We start from the raw sequence: 17,791 nt of genomic DNA, 5'->3' as shown, positions 1-17,791 counted from the left end.
AGAAATAAAATGGGAGCCTGGAAAGAGACTGAGCAGTGCTTACAGAGGATGTTTGAAAACGAGAAGAAAATGATGCTTTGGGTCTAGTAATAGATTTGATAATTTTGTAGAAATGGATACTTTTTAGGGAAACTTGAAGCCATCAGAATCAACCCAAGAAGCAGAAAATCTAAAACAAACAATATTCATGCAAGAAATTAGGAACTGTCTTCAGGCATCTCCTCCAGGAGGGCATAGCTTGACTCTCCTGCTGTGGACTTCAGATTTTGTATGCACCAGTAACTAACCTGGAGCTTCTCCACAGCAAAGAGAAGCTGAAAATCCACAGAGCATAACGTTATTGGCAAAAACAGCAGGAGAAGGATTGGGGCCGCCACTTAGTGGAGAGTGTTAGCCTGGCGCGTACAAATCCCTGGGTTCAGTGTCCTCTACTGAAATAAAGAGGCAGCAAGTCATCTCTATGTTTCCATCTATAAACCCCTTCTCTCCCAGTCAGAAAGGTATTTAGGAAGGTAAGGAAAATTTGCATTAGGAAATTTCCAATATAACACTTTGTCCTTAGTAGATTAAAGGTAGAGATAAAGCTTAGGTGTCTGTCAGATGAGGAAAATGTGTACACAAAGCAGTGTTTTCTTCAGTCACGAAGCAAAATGAAGTTATGCCTTTGGCTGGAGAAAGGAGGCAACTGGAGATGACCATAGTAAGTGAAATAAGATGATTCAGACAAATGTTGCATGCTTTATCTTATTTGTGGACCCTAGATTTTATGTAGATATATAAAGCCACTCATTTATAGATGGCATGAACACAGAAGGAGGCAGGGGAGAGGAAGGGAGACCAGTTGGAGTAGGGGAGGAGGAGGGAGTGAGGGGATGTGTTGGTGCGTGTGGTCAGAATCCAGAAAGATGCACTTGTATCAAGTTGTCTTTATGAAACCCAACATTAAATATGATGAATATGTATCAGTTAAAAATATTTTAGGGCTGGGGAGAAGGCTTGATGGGTACAGTGTTGCTGCTGTGTGTAAGGACCTGACTTCGGTTCCCTGGAACCCCCATAAAAAGCCGGGGATGGGGCTGGAGAGATGGCTTAGCGGTTAAGGGCACTGACTGCTCTTGCAGAGGACCCAGGTTTAATTCCCAGCACCCACATGGTGGCTACTAACCGTCCTTAACTCCAGTTCCAGGGGAATCCGAAGCCCTCTTCTGACTTCCATGGTATTGCACAACACGGGTACAGTCACATACATGCAGGCAATACACTCAGACACATAAAATAAAAATAATAAATATATATATAAAAAGTTAGGGATGGCTCCATGGACCTGTAACCCCAGGGCTGGAAGTGGATGGAGACAGGAGGGTCCCTGGGACTTGCTGGCTGCCAGCGTAGCTCCAGGTTATACTCAATAAGGCGGAGAGTGATAGAGCAGGACAGCTGAAGTCTGGCTGTGCGTGCCAGCACACGCGTGTATTACCACAGACACACTTGCAGCCTTTGGACACTGGCAAAGAGGGAGCAGGAAGCACGCGTTGATAGTGAAGCATACAAAGGCTTTTGTTGTTTGTTTGAGGCGGGGGTCTCAGTGTGCAGTCCAGGCTGGCCTTGAACTCACATTCCTCCTACCTCGGCCTCTGGGAGAGCCGGGATTATAGCATGTGCAGCCTTGCCCAGCACCACACAGTGTTTTCCTTTTAAAAAATCATTGCAGACAATCATTCGATGTCATTTTTTAGCACTGGTAAGTTCCTTTTCTGAGTTTGTAGAGAATCCTGGTGGTAGGGGTGGAGGTGGGCATGGGGTAAGGGGTGAGGAGGGTCAAGAGTAGAGCAGCAGCAGAGAACTTGATGTTAAACCCTGATGCCATCACAGACACAGTGTGTCACCTTGGACAGCTACTTGAGTAGGCTTCTCTCCCTGTGCCATGGGGTTATTGCGAACACTTAACGAGTCAGTATATGAGAAATGTGTGAAACAGGCCTGGCCTATGGGGGATGCAGGCTATATTTTATTATTTCCTGATTGGACAGCATTTTGGAAGAAATGGAGTAAGAGTCAGGATTCCTGACCTGCAGAATTCAAGAGAAACAACTTGAACTTAAAATACTTGACCTCAGTAAGGACTGGTCAGCAAATAGACAATTGAAAACAAATCTGTAATAAGTGGTTAATAAAATGGAAAAAAATGGAGTAGAGTAAAAGAATCTTTAAAAAGTAAATCCTGTGACAAATATGTCTACAAAGCTATGCTGAGAGATAGAAATATTTAAAAAATAGAGATATATGGGTACTTCAGAATGGTGAGACTGTTATACCATTTTCCACTTTTCCCAAACTAGCATATAGACTGAATGTAGCCTCAAATGGAATTATTCTTAGGAACCTGTCAGAATGATTGTAATTTATCTGAGAGAACAAATAGATGGTAATAGATACTAAAACTTTGTCAAAGATGACTGTGGGACAGTTATAAAAATGCCTTAAAAGTTAAACTAATTAAAGTAGTGCGATATTGGTGCAAAAGACTGGAAAAAAGAAATAGAACAGACATCTTAAAATAGGTGCCATGTATATGAAAACTTAATGTATGATGATGCAGGCAGCACAGGCCCATGGAGCAGGTGTTGGAAATAGGCTGTTTGGGGAAAAAAAAAAAAAAAAAAACTGAGTTAGATCTTGCTCTTAAAGCAAGTACCAAAATAAATTCCAGGAGAATGAAGAATTACATGTAAAAAAAATAAAATCCCACTAGAAAGCAGGAGTGTACTCATCTGATCTTGTAATGTAAAAGGCGTAAAAAGCATGGAAGAGCTCACGGAAGAGGAGAAGTGTACATCCTGTGACCTTAAACATGCGCAGAGTTAAGGGCTGTGTGAGGAACACCAGGGATCATGTTACACACAGAGGCCCAGCATCTCCAACACAGAAGACTCACGTGCCACGTCCACACCCAGGACCAGGTCACCGAGCACAGCAGGAACAAAGGAGCAATCCACACAAGAGAACTGACAGGAGACGACATGAGCAATTCATAAGAAGCGTGCTTAGTTTGCTGGAATAAAGATGCCACCTGTGAGGCTGGTGATTAGAAGTCAGTTAACTGCTTGCCTGCTTTGTGGGACTCCTTTGATCAAGGCGGAGTGAGATGGAGATTTTCCAGTTAGGGTCGGAGGGAGGCACAGGGCACGCAGGCCAGCGCACAGCTCACGGTGGGGTCTTTGGTGCAAGTGTACATGAGAATTTTAGCACCCATATTCTTTTCCTTTTTTTTGAGACAGGGTCTCCCTGTAGCCCCAGCTGGCCTGAACTTGATATGTAGACCAGGCTGGCCTCGAACTCAGAGTGTGAGCCTCTGCCTCCCAAGTGCTGAGATTAAAGGTGTGCACCACCACGCCTGGCTCCTTCTCATTTTATATGAAACACATATTTATTTATGTAAGGTGAGAAAGGACACTGGAGAAGGGAAGGGGTGTGGGGAATGCTCAGAGTACAATGAGCCAATAGAAAAATCTATAAGAACTGGGCGTGGTGGCGCATGCCTTTAATCCCAGCACTCGGGAGGCAGAGGCAGGCGGATCCCTGTGAGTTCAAGGCCAGCCTGGTCTACATAGTGAGTTCCAGGACAGCTGGGGCTACAGGGAGACCCTGTCTCTAAAAGACCAAAAAATAAAAATATCTATAAGGAAGCAGGGGCTTAGCTCAGTGGTAGAGCACCTGCCTAGCAAGTGCAAGGCCCTGGGTTGGGGCCTCAGCTCCGAGGGAAAAAAAAAAAAAAAAAAAGACAATAAAAAAGTCCAGAGGAAGCCAGGGCCACTGACACGAAGATTCCACTTTAAATTTTTTAAAAGTTTCTTATTTTATGTGTATAAGTGTTTCTCATACATGTATGTTAGTGCACCAATATTGTGTAGTGCCCTTGGAGGCCAAACGAGGGCATCAGATCCCCAGGAACTGGAGTTACGGATGGTTGTTAGCTGCCATATGGGTGCTGGGAACCAAACCCAGGTCCTCTGCAAGAGCAGCCAGTGCTCTTAACCCCTGAGTCATCTCTCCAGCCTCATTTAAGAATTCCACACCCAGAAACAGAAGTGTAATTATGATTCAACATAATCAGGCGTTGGCTGCAGTGTTACCCACCGTGACAGAGACTTTGAAGGAGCCCAGTGTCCTTGTGGGGTCATTCTGGATCTGTTTCCTACCGCTTTTTTCCTTCCATTTTATTTCCCAATATTTATTTCCAATATTTATAGGAAAATATTCAAAATTTGGAAAAGATGGAAGGATAGCACAGCAACACGTTTGGTTGCCATTGATGCTGGCAGGTGCTGGCATTGGCCATATTTGTAGATAGAAGATGTCTACCCGCCCCCCCCGCCCCCAGCTTCAGAGTGAATGGCAGAGTGAACCTTGCTTCAGTAGACATCCCTGAAGACCAGGTCATCAGTCCCACAGCAGCCATCATGCCACACATGGGACACTGCCTATCAATTCCCCATTGTAACTGGTACCCAGCTGCCCGTCTAGGCCTCCCACTTACCACCCTTAGTTCTGTTTGGGGCAGGGGCTGGGCATTCCAGGATGCAGTTGAGGCCCAACCATTGTACCTGGTAGTTCTTCGTCTGTGTTTCTCTTCATTGGAGACCAGTTCTCTTCCCCCTTCCACTCGCGCTCTGCCCCCTTTGCGCTCTCTCTCCCTTCCCCCTTTTGCTATCTCTCTCTCCCCTCAGCTCGCTCTCCTTCCACCCTTCCACCCCTTTCCCTCCCTCCCTCCTGATAGCAGTGATGTCTGAGAAGGCTCATTACCTTGCAGCATGCCCTGATGTGGGTTTGCCTTGTAATCTCCTAGTCGTGGAGAGGCATCTAACTTGCACATCTAACCCTTTATTTCCAGTGAGGTTTAAGTTTGAGGCCTGGCTAGGCAGAGGTGCCATCTTCAGTAGGACCTACAAGGCTGGTTTTGGGACCGTGTGACAGCTATGGAGGCCTGTACTGTCAGGTTCCCATTGGTAGAGATTCCAGGTTTGACTCTGGTGATGGTGAGGCCAGTTATCTTTGTAAAATTACAGTTTCCCCATGGCAACTAGAAAATGATCGACAGGTAATAAGACATATGATGTGAATGAACCAGTCCTATTAACATCTCACCAGTCCAGCATGGATGAACATGTATGGATAAAGCACGTTGTAGCTTTTGCACTCTAATTATGACTTCTTGGTTTAAGTTGTGTGGGCAGACTCTGGACCCGAGGTTGGTCATGGCACCTACAGTTGATCTTGCTGCTGTGTGTTGCAGTCTAATGCTCGCATGCTACGCAGGACACTTAGATGTTGTGAAATACCTGCGGAGACATGGAGCTTCTTGGGAGGCTAGAGACCTGGGAGGCTGCACGGCTCTGCACTGGGCTGCGGATGGAGGCCACTGCTCTGTGATTGACTGGATGATAAAGGATGGCTGTGAGGTACGACTTTCCCTGTTAACCACAGCACACTGGGGAGATGCTGAACCCCTTCCCTGTGGTCTGGGAGAAGCAGGGCCAGCCAGGAAGGGTCTCTGGTTTATCTCTAGAAAGGGCTTGGAGAAGGAGATCTGTAGAGGACTGACTTGATTGTGGGGCCTCATCTTGTTATGGGAGGAAGGGGAATCGGGCTCAGCTCAGAGCGGGCCTGACACTTCTTGTTTTCTGTTGCTGTGATAAAACACCATGACCAAGGAAACTTACAGAAGGAAGAGTTTATTTGGCTTATGGTACTGGAGGGATAAGAGTCCATGGTGGTGGGGAGGCATGGTGGCAGATGTGCCTGGAGCAGACATCTGAGAGCTCACATCCTAAATGGCAAACAGGAAGCAGAGAGGGCAAAGGGGGTGGGATGAGGCTATGAACTCTCAGAGCTCCCTGCCTCCAGCAAGGCCACACCTCCCAGAGGTTCCCTGGCCCTCCTCAAACAGCGCCACCAAGTGTCCAAGTGTTCAGGTGCTTGAGCCTATGGCATCACCTTTCATTCAAACCACCGCCCTTCCCTGTTTCTTCATTTCCTGGCCTGGGTCTGGGTCAGTTTAGTTTGTCATCGAAGCCTTACTGAGCATCTGCAAAGGGCTAGAGCCACAGAGATGCACACAGGTCTTATGGTTTCTTGTTACTTTTAAAGTTAGATTATTTTCATTCTTGGTGTGTGTGTGTGTGTGTGCACACGTTCATGTGTGTGCAGATGCATGTGTACATGTGTGTTTGATGCTGTGTGTCATGTATGTGTGTGCATGTGTGTGGATGTGGAGGCTGGAGGTTGGTGTCCAGTGTCTTCCTCATTGCTCGCTACCTTAGTTTTTGAACCTGGAGCTCACTGGTTCGACTAGCATGGCTGGCCAGCGGGCCCTGGGGCTCCCCCATCTTGGGCTCCCCAACATTGGGATTATAGGCACACACTGCTGACCTGGCTTTCACGTGGTGCTGGGGCTCAAGCTCGACTTCTCATGCTGAGCAGTTGAGCTACCCCTTCAGTCCCTTTTCTTGGCTTGCTTTGAGTCGGAATCAGGAGGCGTTTCCACAGGGCTGACAGGTGTAGCTGTCTCCCAAGAACCAGGTAGGCAGAGCTGCTTTGCTTTTTGTGACACTGGGTAGTACAATTCTGGCTTGCATGTAGAAGTCTGGTTGTTTGGACTTGTGTTGAAGAAAGTTAATTACAATTGGTTAAATTATTTTAACTGTGGAAAACTTTGAAAACTAAGTTTTTCAAAGTCTTAGACTAAAAGTTTCAAGATACAGACGTGAAGGACCACAGGCTGAGCTGTGGTTGCGAGGCAGTCCAGTCTTAGGATGTCAGACCAATAACTGGGCTCGTCAGTCACACTGAGGACAGTCAGGTCTCCCAGAAGATGTCAGTAGGTGTGTGTCATCTCTGAAGTGTGAGAGAATGGAAAACACGACTTCTTCCATAGACCAGACTGGCTCCCGCTGCTCTGAGAACAGAGAGGTGTAAACTTGAAGGACAAATTCCCAGTCGTTAAGATAATTCCATTTTACTGCATTTCTTGTTTCCTTATGTCTGAGAGATGTGTGAGAGGTCAGTGGGCTCACGGGGAGAGCTGTGTGGGGCTTCCAGGGCACTAAAAGTGTGTGTAATCAGGCAGGTCTCTGATATGAACAGTGAACTCTCGAATTTTGAAGTGTGAGTGCCCTGGGCTTCAGATGGAAATGGAACCATTTAGGATAAATTCCACCTTCATCTGTAGCCCAGGGGCCAGGTTGCAGAGGACAGACCCATAACATGTGTGGGTCTCCTGATGATGGCTGTGTGGCTTACTGTGGGTACGGATGATGGTAACTGACTATGTTGCTAGGAGATGGCTCACCTAGCACTTTTGAAGACCCTGAGAAGCCAGGCAGATACTACCACCCTCTTCCCAGATGTAAGAATCTTGTGCTGAGGGTGACATATTTCCCTTAATGGGGAGCTATCTGTGCATTTGATGAGTCATGTGGTCTGGGGAAAGGTACTGGACTGCTGGGTGAGATTTGGTCTGAGCATTTCTAAACTGGTAATAAAAATGTATGCTTGAATAAAAATACACACTCCTCCTTAACCCTCAGGACTGAACAGGAAATGAATGTGGAAGTGTTTTGGAAACTATAAAGCCTCTTGCAGTAGTGGGTGATTATTTTACTGTTATTCCAACACAGCGGAGCTTCTGCTCGTAGGTGGATTATCTGCATGAAGAAGAGTGGTAAATAACCAGGACGTGCTGGCCCCTGGCACTCTGTTCTGCTGGTTCAATGCAGCAGTGGGTCATCTGTGAAGAATTGTGTGTGCATCTGTTCAGAGTGTGTGCATGCGTGTGTGCATGCACTCTCACCATGTTCATCTTCACTGAGTTCTGTTCCTCATGGTCTGTGCAGGCCTTCACTAGACTTGGGACATGTGCTGTTCACATTTCCCTATTTTTTAAAATTTTGTGTGTATGAGTGTATTGCCTGTATGTATGCAAGTGTACCTGTGCTGTGCAGTGCCTACAGAGGTCAGAGGAGGGTGTCAGATCCCTTGGACCTGGAGATATGGATGGTTGCTAGCTCATGTAGGTACTGGGAATCGAATTCAGGTCCTCTGCAAGAGCAGCCAGTGCTCTTAACTGCTGAGCCTTCTCTCCAGCCCCACATTTTCTTAATCTACACTTTAAAAAAAACCACTAAATTGAGGGAGTTGGTTGTAGAGTTGGTTATTAGGCAAAAACCATCTCACTACTGGACACTACATATTTGGGTGTGAAGCAGTTAGTTTGTGTTATGGTTCTGGCACCAGGTATGAACTCCTGGTTAGTCTGTGTGATGGCTCTTCCTGGTGTCAGGTGTGAACTCCTGGTTAGAGTGTGTGATGGCTCTTCCTGGTGTAGGTGTGAACTCCTTGGTTAGTTGTGTGATGGCTCTTCCTGGTGTCAGGTGTGAACTCCTGGTAGGTCTGTGTGATGGCTCTTCCTGGTGTAGGTGTGAACTCCTTGGTTAGTTGTGTGATGGCTCTTCTGGTGTCAGGTGTGAACTCCTTGGTTAGTTGTGTGGTAGGTTTGGTCCTTTGGGTTTACTGCAGGTCTCCTTCCCCAAGTTGATAAGCATTGTGAAGGACAAGCTTGGGTCTGTGTCATCACCATCCCATTGCAGACAGAATTTCAAGCACTGGGAAAGTTAACAAGGAAAACAGAAAACAGCTGAGAGAAGTGAGGAATGCATAGGCCTGGGTCTCTTCCTGACCTGTCTTGTTTCCACTTTAACAGTGAAGATGAGCTTCCCAGTGAGGAGTCCCTGGGGTGTCTCAGTGGTGGTTGGGGGAGGCTCATGAGACCCCAGCATGTCCCCTCACTGCACACAGACATGCACTGGGCAAGCTCCATCCAGTTGACTCTACCATGTCTAGAGAATCTGGCAGCCCTGGGAGGGCACTTGATCCTTTTATGTCCACAGGAAGGTGGCTGGACTGAGGCAGCTGTTCCTCTGGCACCACAGGTGGATGTTGTGGACGCTGGTTCGGGGTGGACACCGCTCATGAGAGTCTCTGCTGTGACGGGAAGCCAGAAGGTGGCATCACTCCTCATCGAGGCTGGGGCAGACGTGAACGTGAGGGACAAAACTGGGAAGACGCCTCTCATGGTACGCCCTTCTCCACAGGGTCTCAACTTTGCTACAACTAGACATCCCTGTGAGTTCAGTCATGGGCACCTGAGCTCTGGGTTTGGGCTGCATAGTACTCCTTGTGACACAGAGTATTCCTAATAAGCACAAGGTCACTGCAGTGTCTATCTGAAATGAGTCTTACTGTGGTTGCTCTTGCTGGCCTCAAACTCTTGGACTCCTGAGATCCTCCCCTTTGGCCTCTGAGTAGCTGGGATCACAGGTGCATGTTCCTGGGCCCAGCACTGTAATACTGTGTTGTTTTCACACCGACCCTTTTAGACACTGTTAACCCCAGTTCCCAGGACTGTTTTAGGATCAAAACAGATCTGTCCAAACAGTGAACACGCTGCCTGTCTGGCCTGGCCTGGCCTTTCCTGTGTCATTTAGTGTGGGCATTTAGTGTGACACCTGCTGGGGTCTCACAGCCAGCAGGACACAGGCCTGAGCTGGCCAGGGCTGGCTCTGCCTCTAGGGGGTGCCTCAGGCCGCCTGCGCCCCCTGCTGGAGGGACGCGCTCTTCACACTGCTCTTGTGTTTTCAGGTGGCTGTGCTAAATAATCACGAACACTTAGTCCAGTTACTCCTCGACAAAGGGGCAGATGCAGGTGTGAAAAATGAGGTAAGTCACCGAATATTTATTGGAAGATTTCCTTTAGAGGAGAAAGAAATGTATGAAATTATGTTTTCTGATTTGCGGTCCAACAATTTTTGTTCCCTCCTTCAGTTTGGCAAAGGAGTCCTAGAAATGGCCAGAGTTTTTGACAGACAGGTAGGGACTTTCTTTCTATCAAAGCTGATTTTGTGCCTCTTTCAGATTTGCAGAACCCACCCAAACCTTGAAGGACATCCACCTGTTTATTGTGTTTTTCTAGAATGTACTCTTCTTACTAGAAGAAAGGAAAAGAAAACCGCCCAGGAAGTCCTCTGTCCATTGACCAGAGCACCGCCCTTCTGCAATGCCTGAGCAGAACCAAACCGTGCCTGCTGGGCTGGACATACCACACGTGTGTCTCTGAGGGCTGAAGGTTTATTTAGTTGGAAATTCACAGGGACTTTTATGTAACAGGCAACTGTTCCCACATTGAAATGCATCTTTTTACCTAAGCACGTGCGTATGTGGTCTCGTCACTGGGCGTCTCTAGAACAGGGATGTTCTCTTTCCCGTGTGCCTTTAGAGTCAGACATGAAACAAAATATTTATGCACTGGAGCTACATAAACACGCACAGGTGCCCCGTTCTGCCTCCTGCCTCCGAGTTGTCCTCAAGCCGCTCCAGGCCCGTCCCCTCATGTGTTTCTTATTATCCGAGCCCGCCCTACTGCAGGCCAGGCGGCTGCCAGGCTGCCGTTGCCTCCCGCGGTGGACTCCTCCTAAGCACCCAGGAGTTTTCTCGTAGGCTCTTGGCCTCACATCAAAGCTCAAAATACGTGTCAGAAGACCTGTGCTGTTGTGTTAGCAGTGTTCGGTCAAGGGTCAGTGTTGGCAGAACAGGCCCATCTGTGTGTGTGTGTTTGCATGTGCTTGCCTCCACAGTGACTGGATGGCCTCCCCAATGAGGAGCATATGAAATTGAGTTTTCAGAGTAGACAAGATTTTTGAGGCTGATCATGCAATTTGTAGACAAGGAGGGGTTAACCTCCTTGTCTGGTTAGGACAAGGTTAGGAGCTTAATGATGGAAACATGGGAAGCTTTAGCTCCCCAAATCTTAAACATCTGCAAAGAACCTAGCAGACCACATTTTGCATCTCCAGAGACAAACTCATTCGCTTGGACTGCAAGCAAAGCAGCTACAAAGGTCCACACAAGACTGGCGTTTTCTCACGAGGGAAGGACCAATTAAAAGGGAATCAAGAGCTCCAGTGCTTTTGGGGAAAGGCGGAGAGAAAATGCACATGGTCAGATTGATGTTGACAGTCTTCACCTTCTACAGAATTCAGACTATTCACTTAAGGAACTGGATCTGTGGGCTGTATGTAATCCTGTGTGTAGACATTACATTGGCATGATACCCTTTGATTACGTGCATATCCCCCCTCCTCATGATCAATGTTGACACCCACCTTAATGTCCTCTCTGTCTGTTGCAGATGGTACTCACCAGCCACCCTACGGAAGGAGTGCTCCTCAGTCCCTTCTTGCTAGCATCAAGCCTGGTGAAGATGTTGGTTCTCTGGACTCAGCACAGAACCACCCTTGCCTTCCTGAGATGGTCTTACTGGGTTCTGGTGGGTCGCTGGGTCTGCAAGCTCAGAGCAATGCCTGTCTATTCCCTTTTTGCTTAAAGAGTGAAACTATAGTTTGTATCCTGTTTAATTTTTCCTCAGAGTAACTCACAACTCTCTATATTTTTTAATTTTACTTTAATTGTATGTGTACAATTTTACAATTGTAAATGTAAATGTGTCATGCAATGACTAAAGAGGTCAGAAGAGGGTGTAGGATCCCCTAGAACTGGAGTTACAGATGGTTGTTAGCTGCCATGTGGGTGCTGAGACTTGAACCCAGGTCTTCTACAAGAGTAGCCAGTGATCCACTGATCCAGCTGATCCACCTCTCCAGCCCCATAATTCTATTTTTCTGATTCATCAACTTACACTATTTTTTTTTCTTTTGTCTTTTTGAGACAGGATCTCCTTGTAGCCCCAGCTGTCCTGGAACTTGCTATGTAGACCAGGCTGGCCTTGAACTCACAAAGATCTGCCTGCCTCTGCCTCCCAAGTGCTGGGATTAAAGGTGTGCACCACCACGCCTGGCAACTTACACTATTTTTACAAATTCTGTTTTTGTGTTTTTACCTAAGTTTATTTTGTTTCTTTATAAGTTCCCATTACAGATACTAAGTTCACTCATTTCACTGTTTGTGTTTGGCTGTGAATTTTCCCTTCTGTGTTTCTTTAATTGTATTACCTTTAGGAGGTTGTTTTTCTGGTCTTTTTAAGACAGGGTCTCGCTGTAGCCCCAGCTCACCTGGAACTCACTATGTAGACCAGGCAGGTCTTGAACTCACAGAGATCTGCCTGCCTCTGCCTCCGGAGTGCTGGGACTAAAGGCGTGCACCACCACGCCCGGCTTAGAAAATTTTTTCTAAACCTTCCTGGTCCCAAGATGTAATTGGAGGTCCTTGTTAACTACTTTTGTGGGCAAACCCTCTGAATTGGAATATCCAGGAAGAGGACATAGGAATGGATTTTAACAAGAACAGGTGAGTTTTTCTAATTGGAAAGTTTGAGAAACATCCAGAGCGTATGCTATTCCAGGGTTAGAGTTGCTATTTCTAGCAGACTATACCTCTTTGAAGAATGGCCATGTTTCTAGGGCATGGGGCCGCTCTGTCGTCCTCCCACTGCCCCCCTTCCCATTACCCAGGACGGGGAGCAAGCCTGCCTTTCCCCACTCTTCTCAGTTTCACGGACTTGGAAATTTTCTTATGAGAAGCCAGGTCCGGTTTTCTACACACGGCCTTCTTATTTTTATATTGGTAACTGTTTTCTAAAACAAATGAGACATTCATATTTATCAGTTTGCCATTTATTGGATAAAATACTCTTAACAATGACATTTTCTACAATGTAGCAGGCTGTGTTTACCTGCAGATCCCCAATAGGGGAATGTATACAGAAGTAACAGCATGTAACATAAAAACAGCTAAGGAAAGCATTGAGAAAGGAGGAAGGTCGCAGAATGGCAGTGAAGTTTGCTGGTTCACGCGGCTGTCATTTCAGTGCTTAGCCTGTGGCCAGGGAGTTACACTGACAGTTGCCACAAACATTCAGAAGACCAGATTCCCAACCACCTGCCAGGATGAGCTAAGGGAACTAGTTTTGCTCTCCTTGTCCTGCCCTGGAGTCACAGATGTGTTTTTCCTGGTGAAATACCAGCTTACAGGCCATGAACATAAACTAGGTTTCAACTTTTTTTTTTTTGTAAAACTAAGATAATCACCTGACATTTATTATTCTGTCTGGATGTCTGGATTTACATCTTCTACATTAAGGGCTGAAATGCTCTTTCCTTGGAGGATTACAGGGAGCCTAGAATGTGCTTTTAGACGATGGAGACGCTCAGGTGGGTGGCAGCCACACCATTTTCCATGTTCAAGTACTTGAACACTTTCCTGTGCAGTGTTTTTCCTGGATCCTCTCCTATGAAACAAGCTTGTGATGTCTGGAGAGTAAGCTGCTCTCACGTCTCTAAGTTGTGTGTGGTTTTTGCTCTTTACAAAAGGCACAGAAATAGCACAGGTGTGTTTTCAAAGGGCCCCTGGAAGGGTTCGGAGTTTGGGGCTGACAGACCTGGGAAAGCCGCTTATTTCGCCACTGGGATTGGAAAACCCTAGATGCCGGTGGGAAGTTCAGGTTGAGTGGAGAGCATTTTGCCGTCAGTGCTAATCAGAGCGAGGTGATGGGAAGAAGGTCTCTGTGGTTGATGTGCCCATGGGATGGGCTCAAGGCTGGTGTGCACTGGCTGGGCTGCTCTGTGCAGTCCAGTAGGTGGACCTGTAAGCCACACCCTGCAGCAGTTACCACTTTGGTTTATAGTACTGATAAAAGTATAGTTTTGGCTCTTAGGGATGAGAGAGGTGCCGGCATTGGGTCTGGATTGAATAAGGCACTTGGAACTGGTGACTGTGGAAGGCAGACATCTTACCTCTGCTCCCTGTGTGCTTGTATAATGGAGCTGCTGCTGAGGACTGGCTTCTAGCATGGAGTTGGGGAAGGAGAAAAGATGGTACCAGCAGTGTCCTCCCCAGCCAGTCATAAAGCCCACAAGTCCCAGCTCTGGGTGCTGCGGTATCTCTTTGCTGGGTCACTGGTGTATGACGGGGTCATTTGAGAGCAGCGAGGGAGGATGTGTAGACCCAGTGTTTCTGGGCTGGAGCCCTACCTAAGAATTACAATGTGAGGCGAGCTTCAGGAAAGGCTGTGAGTGGACAGGCATCCTACTGCCCAGGCGTCATGCCCTCTTGTCAGGGTGGCACTGGCTCAGAGTGCTTAGTAAACATGGTCTGAGAGGCAGGAGGATACTCAGGCCTTCTCACTGGCCCAGCTCCAGGCTCTTTGTAGCACCACGGGGGGAATCACAGGCTCCTAAGAACATTCACACACAGATGAAGGTTTTGGCAGGTTTAGGGAATGCATTGATGTGTTGCATGGATTGGCTGGGGAACAATGGCCTATAGTTTCAGCCTGAGAATTCCTAATAAAGTTAAGAAGGCATGAAAATGTCTCCTTGGAGACCAGTCAGGAGTATTTCTTCTCATACAGTTTAATTTGTTGCTTTTGTGGTTTCTGTGATGTCATCCCACATGTGAGTAGGAAACACACTGGAAGTGTGACCCTTCGTGCGCACTCTGAAATGGAAACCCTGCTTTGTCCTTCCCATTGCTACACATCTATTGCATGTGTTGGGAAAACAGACTGAACTTGCAGGAGTGAACATGTAAGGGGTGGCCTGAAGATTGGCCTTCCAGTTCCCTTTCAAGTGGGTTCACATGACCCACTGCCATTCCTACATGTAGGAAGGGCACAGGAAGGCAGGAAGTAGCACTCAGACCTGCCTGGTGTCTAGGGACAGGCCAACTGGACCTTCTCAGTGGTGCTGTCATGACACTCAAACCAGCTCTCGTCTTGCCTACATTAAAATATAGAAAATAGACAGGTGGTCACTGAAACATAAATATTACTCCTTGTTTCCATCATTTAAAGGATACAAAGAGGGAGGGAAGCACCATCTTCCCTCGGAAATAGTCCTGGCTATTGGTTCCTAAGTTATGTTAGACTTGAAGTTATTGCTAAATATGCTTTGATAAATACTGCATCTTAGAAGTATTCCTTTAATAATACTATCTGTACTGTAAAGGAATATTAGGGTTAAATATGTTGTTCAGACATGGATTGCATGACTCTATAAAAGCTCGTGGTACTACAGAGCTAAGAATGTGTGATCGGCATCCTCTAAGTGGCTGCCGATGATGTAAGATCACAGTTTTGGTTTTCTGGTTCTTTTAAAAACGCACAGGAACTATAGAATCAAGAACCAACAGTTCACATCTTCCCTCTTCCTCCTACTGAGAGGAGGGGCTCAAGAACCAGATCTAAGGCTTTGGGCATCTAGTAAGACAGTGCCTGCATGATGCACCATGGAATTCAGTAAACCTTTTAAATTGTATATGTTTTGGCCTTAATACAACTACCAAATGTAACATCAGTTATAGAAATTCTGCATGTAACTCATTGGTAGCAACACTATCTAACACAGCTTTCCATTTTTAAGGCAATAACTGTATAAGGGACAGACAGATGTTGGCCATTGGAGCTTGACTGTGCTGAGTTCCTATGTATGTGTGATGTGGATACAGTTCTCTACCTATGTATGTGTGATGTGGATACAGTTCTCTAGAGTCACGGAGAGGCACAGGGAGGAACACAAGTGAAGTTGAATGGAGTTTTGCTTACAGGAAAGCAAACCAAGATCTTTAGTGTATGTTTCTTTCTGCTTCAAGACATAGTGTGACCTCAGAAGAATCTGGATCACACTACATCAGAATGACTTAGAAAACTGCTGTCACTTGCCTTCTAAGGTGAAGCCATACCACCCCCCACAACCAAGAGACAGCAAAGGCTTAATGCCATTTTGCCTTATCTTTTTTTAATGTCTTGCATGCCATTAGCTTGAGGCATCTTACTGATGTTCTGAAAATGGCTTCCCAATCAGACACTGAAAAAGTCAAAGATGAAAGTGTTGCTTGCTCTGATCTGCCTCTCATGAGCTTACAGGGGTGGGAAAGTGATTTTCTTACCACGTTCTGTGGTACTCAACAGGTAGGAAAGAAGTGTGGTAAAGACCAACTCTGTTGCAACCATCCCAGCTGAGAAAATAGAAGCCCAAAGAGACACCTTGGGATTCTCTGCCCAATGTGTACGGAAAGGAGAGCAGGTGCGGCTGAGCCAGTGAGCGCGTTCCATTTGGTTATACTTTTTGCAAGCATAAGGATTCTGCCTAATTTTTAATAAGTTGAGCCTAGCGGTAAAATGGAGATTTTTATCTACAGAGTTGGTCAATTAGGTCTGGTTACCATTTCACATCTGAAAATCGTTATGGTTCCATAGAAAGCCTCATCTATCTGTCTGAACACAGGGTCATTGTGTTATAGTCGAGAAGACAATGTGGTCATTTGCTTGGCTCTAAACAGTGCCGGGATGGAGGTCTGCAGTGCCCTTGTAGAAACACCACTGTTCCCAATGTAAACACTGTGCCCACGCCAGCACTCTACAAAGGGCAGCCGGAGAGGCACTCTCGATGTCCAGATAAAGCAAAACCTTAGTGCAGCACCACAGATTTCTTCGCTCTCCAAATGTGCTTGTGTCCAGTTAGCTCAAGGTCACATGTGCTGGCCTAGTGTTCCAGTCTCCATCCTGGGGTGGCCGTACCTCAACATTGTTGTCTCAGATCTTCTGGGGGCCTGTCGGCCTGCAGGGGCCCAGGGCCTTCTCAAAGGCAGGTGTAGCCCAGCCTGGACTTGCAGGCCCCTGGGTATAGCCTGAGCTAGCGATTAAAAAAAATACCATTCCAGGTTGGACCTGGGGTCTCCTGAGCTGTGTCTAGCACCACAACCACAGCCCTGGGTAGCTGGGGAGCTGCTTTCCAATAGGCCTTGATCAGAAAGTAAACATCTTGTCTGGAATCCTGCCAAGCAGGAGATTTCAAGTTCACTAAAGGAATAAAAGCAAAAGAAGCCTTCCTTCCCCGGAAAACTCAGTGATGGTAAAAATGCCTACCACGGCGCACCGTGCAGAAATTAATAACTTACAAGTACCTGAGCAAGTAGGCGAAGCACCATGGCACAGCACTGACGGCAGCAGCTGAAAGGTCTGCAAATAACGGTGTTCTAAACATGAAAAGAATTTCTAAAAGTTGGTACATAACAAACCCCGCTCCAAGTGGAGCCGAGGATAGTGCAAACTTCTGTCTTCATGGCGGCGACAGGCAGCGGCTTGCTTCTCACTTGATGTAGGCGCTGTGGGTGGGTCTTGGCACTTGGTGCCTAGGAGCAGGTCTGAAGAGTAGGCGAGAGGGGAGAAAACACATGTGCAGTTAGAATGTGCACTAGGTCTGCTGACACAGGAGCGTGGAAGAGGTCTACTCCTCCACCTGGTGGCTTTACCAGGCTGGAGCCCACTGCCTTCCACATGAGGCTCGAGGTCATGCTAGTTTTGGAAGGGATACAGCGCACATCGGGGACTTTGCTGCAGGACTCCCGGTGATTTCTGACTGGCCATCACTCCTTTCCAGAGCCCTATCTCACTCCCATGAGTTGATTCTAGAACATTACCATGCACGAGAAAATGAATGTGAACTACTGAAGGTAATGCTACGTTTTTCTTCTTAATAAAAATTTGTGTGCCTTTGTATGTCATCTGCGTGTAGGTGCCCAAGGAGGCCAGAAGAAGGCGTCAGATTAGCCTTGAGCCGGAGTTGCAGTCGTGAACTGCCTGATGTGGGTGCTGGGAACTGAATTCGGGTCCTCTGAAAGAGCAGTACGTGCTCTTAACCACCGAGCCATCTCTCCAGAGCTATAATCTCACTTTCTATCGCTAACTTTTAGTAGCTGTATTGTGAGAGCATTGACATTGCGG

The 17,791-nt window shown here is 46.9% G+C and overlaps 2 protein-coding genes across 4 annotated transcripts in view; one reads left to right on the top strand and one right to left on the bottom strand.

Annotated features, from left to right (window-relative positions):
* Nucleotides 1-10,527, top strand: part of Fank1 (fibronectin type III and ankyrin repeat domains 1) — a 129,123-nt gene extending 118,596 nt beyond the window's left edge. For all 3 annotated transcript variants that reach the window (XM_008845989.2, XM_029569818.1, XM_008845990.2), the window contains exons 7-11: nt 5,294-5,459; nt 8,988-9,131; nt 9,697-9,774; nt 9,880-9,924; nt 10,028-10,527. In XM_008845989.2, coding sequence (XP_008844211.1) covers nt 5,294-5,459; nt 8,988-9,131; nt 9,697-9,774; nt 9,880-9,924; nt 10,028-10,090 — 496 coding nt within the window. In that variant the 3' untranslated portion in view covers nt 10,091-10,527. The remainder of the gene's footprint in view (nt 1-5,293; nt 5,460-8,987; nt 9,132-9,696; nt 9,775-9,879; nt 9,925-10,027) is intronic.
* Nucleotides 10,528-13,043: 2,516 nt separating this feature from the next.
* Adam12 (ADAM metallopeptidase domain 12) overlaps nt 13,044-17,791 on the bottom strand; it is a gene marked incomplete at its 5' end in the record, with an annotated part of 371,815 nt that continues 367,067 nt past the window's right edge. The window contains one exon of the mRNA XM_017801328.2: nt 13,044-17,211. Coding sequence (XP_017656817.2) covers nt 17,157-17,211 — 55 coding nt within the window. The remainder of the gene's footprint in view (nt 17,212-17,791) is intronic.

The sequence above is a fragment of the Nannospalax galili genome, unplaced genomic scaffold, assembly GCF_000622305.1.
Source record: "Nannospalax galili isolate Female #2095 unplaced genomic scaffold, S.galili_v1.0 scaffold362, whole genome shotgun sequence".
In the NCBI taxonomy this organism is placed as follows: Eukaryota; Metazoa; Chordata; class Mammalia; order Rodentia; family Spalacidae; genus Nannospalax; species Nannospalax galili.
The sequence above is the reverse complement of the archived record's forward strand: the minus strand, read 5'-3'. Positions and strand labels throughout refer to the sequence as shown.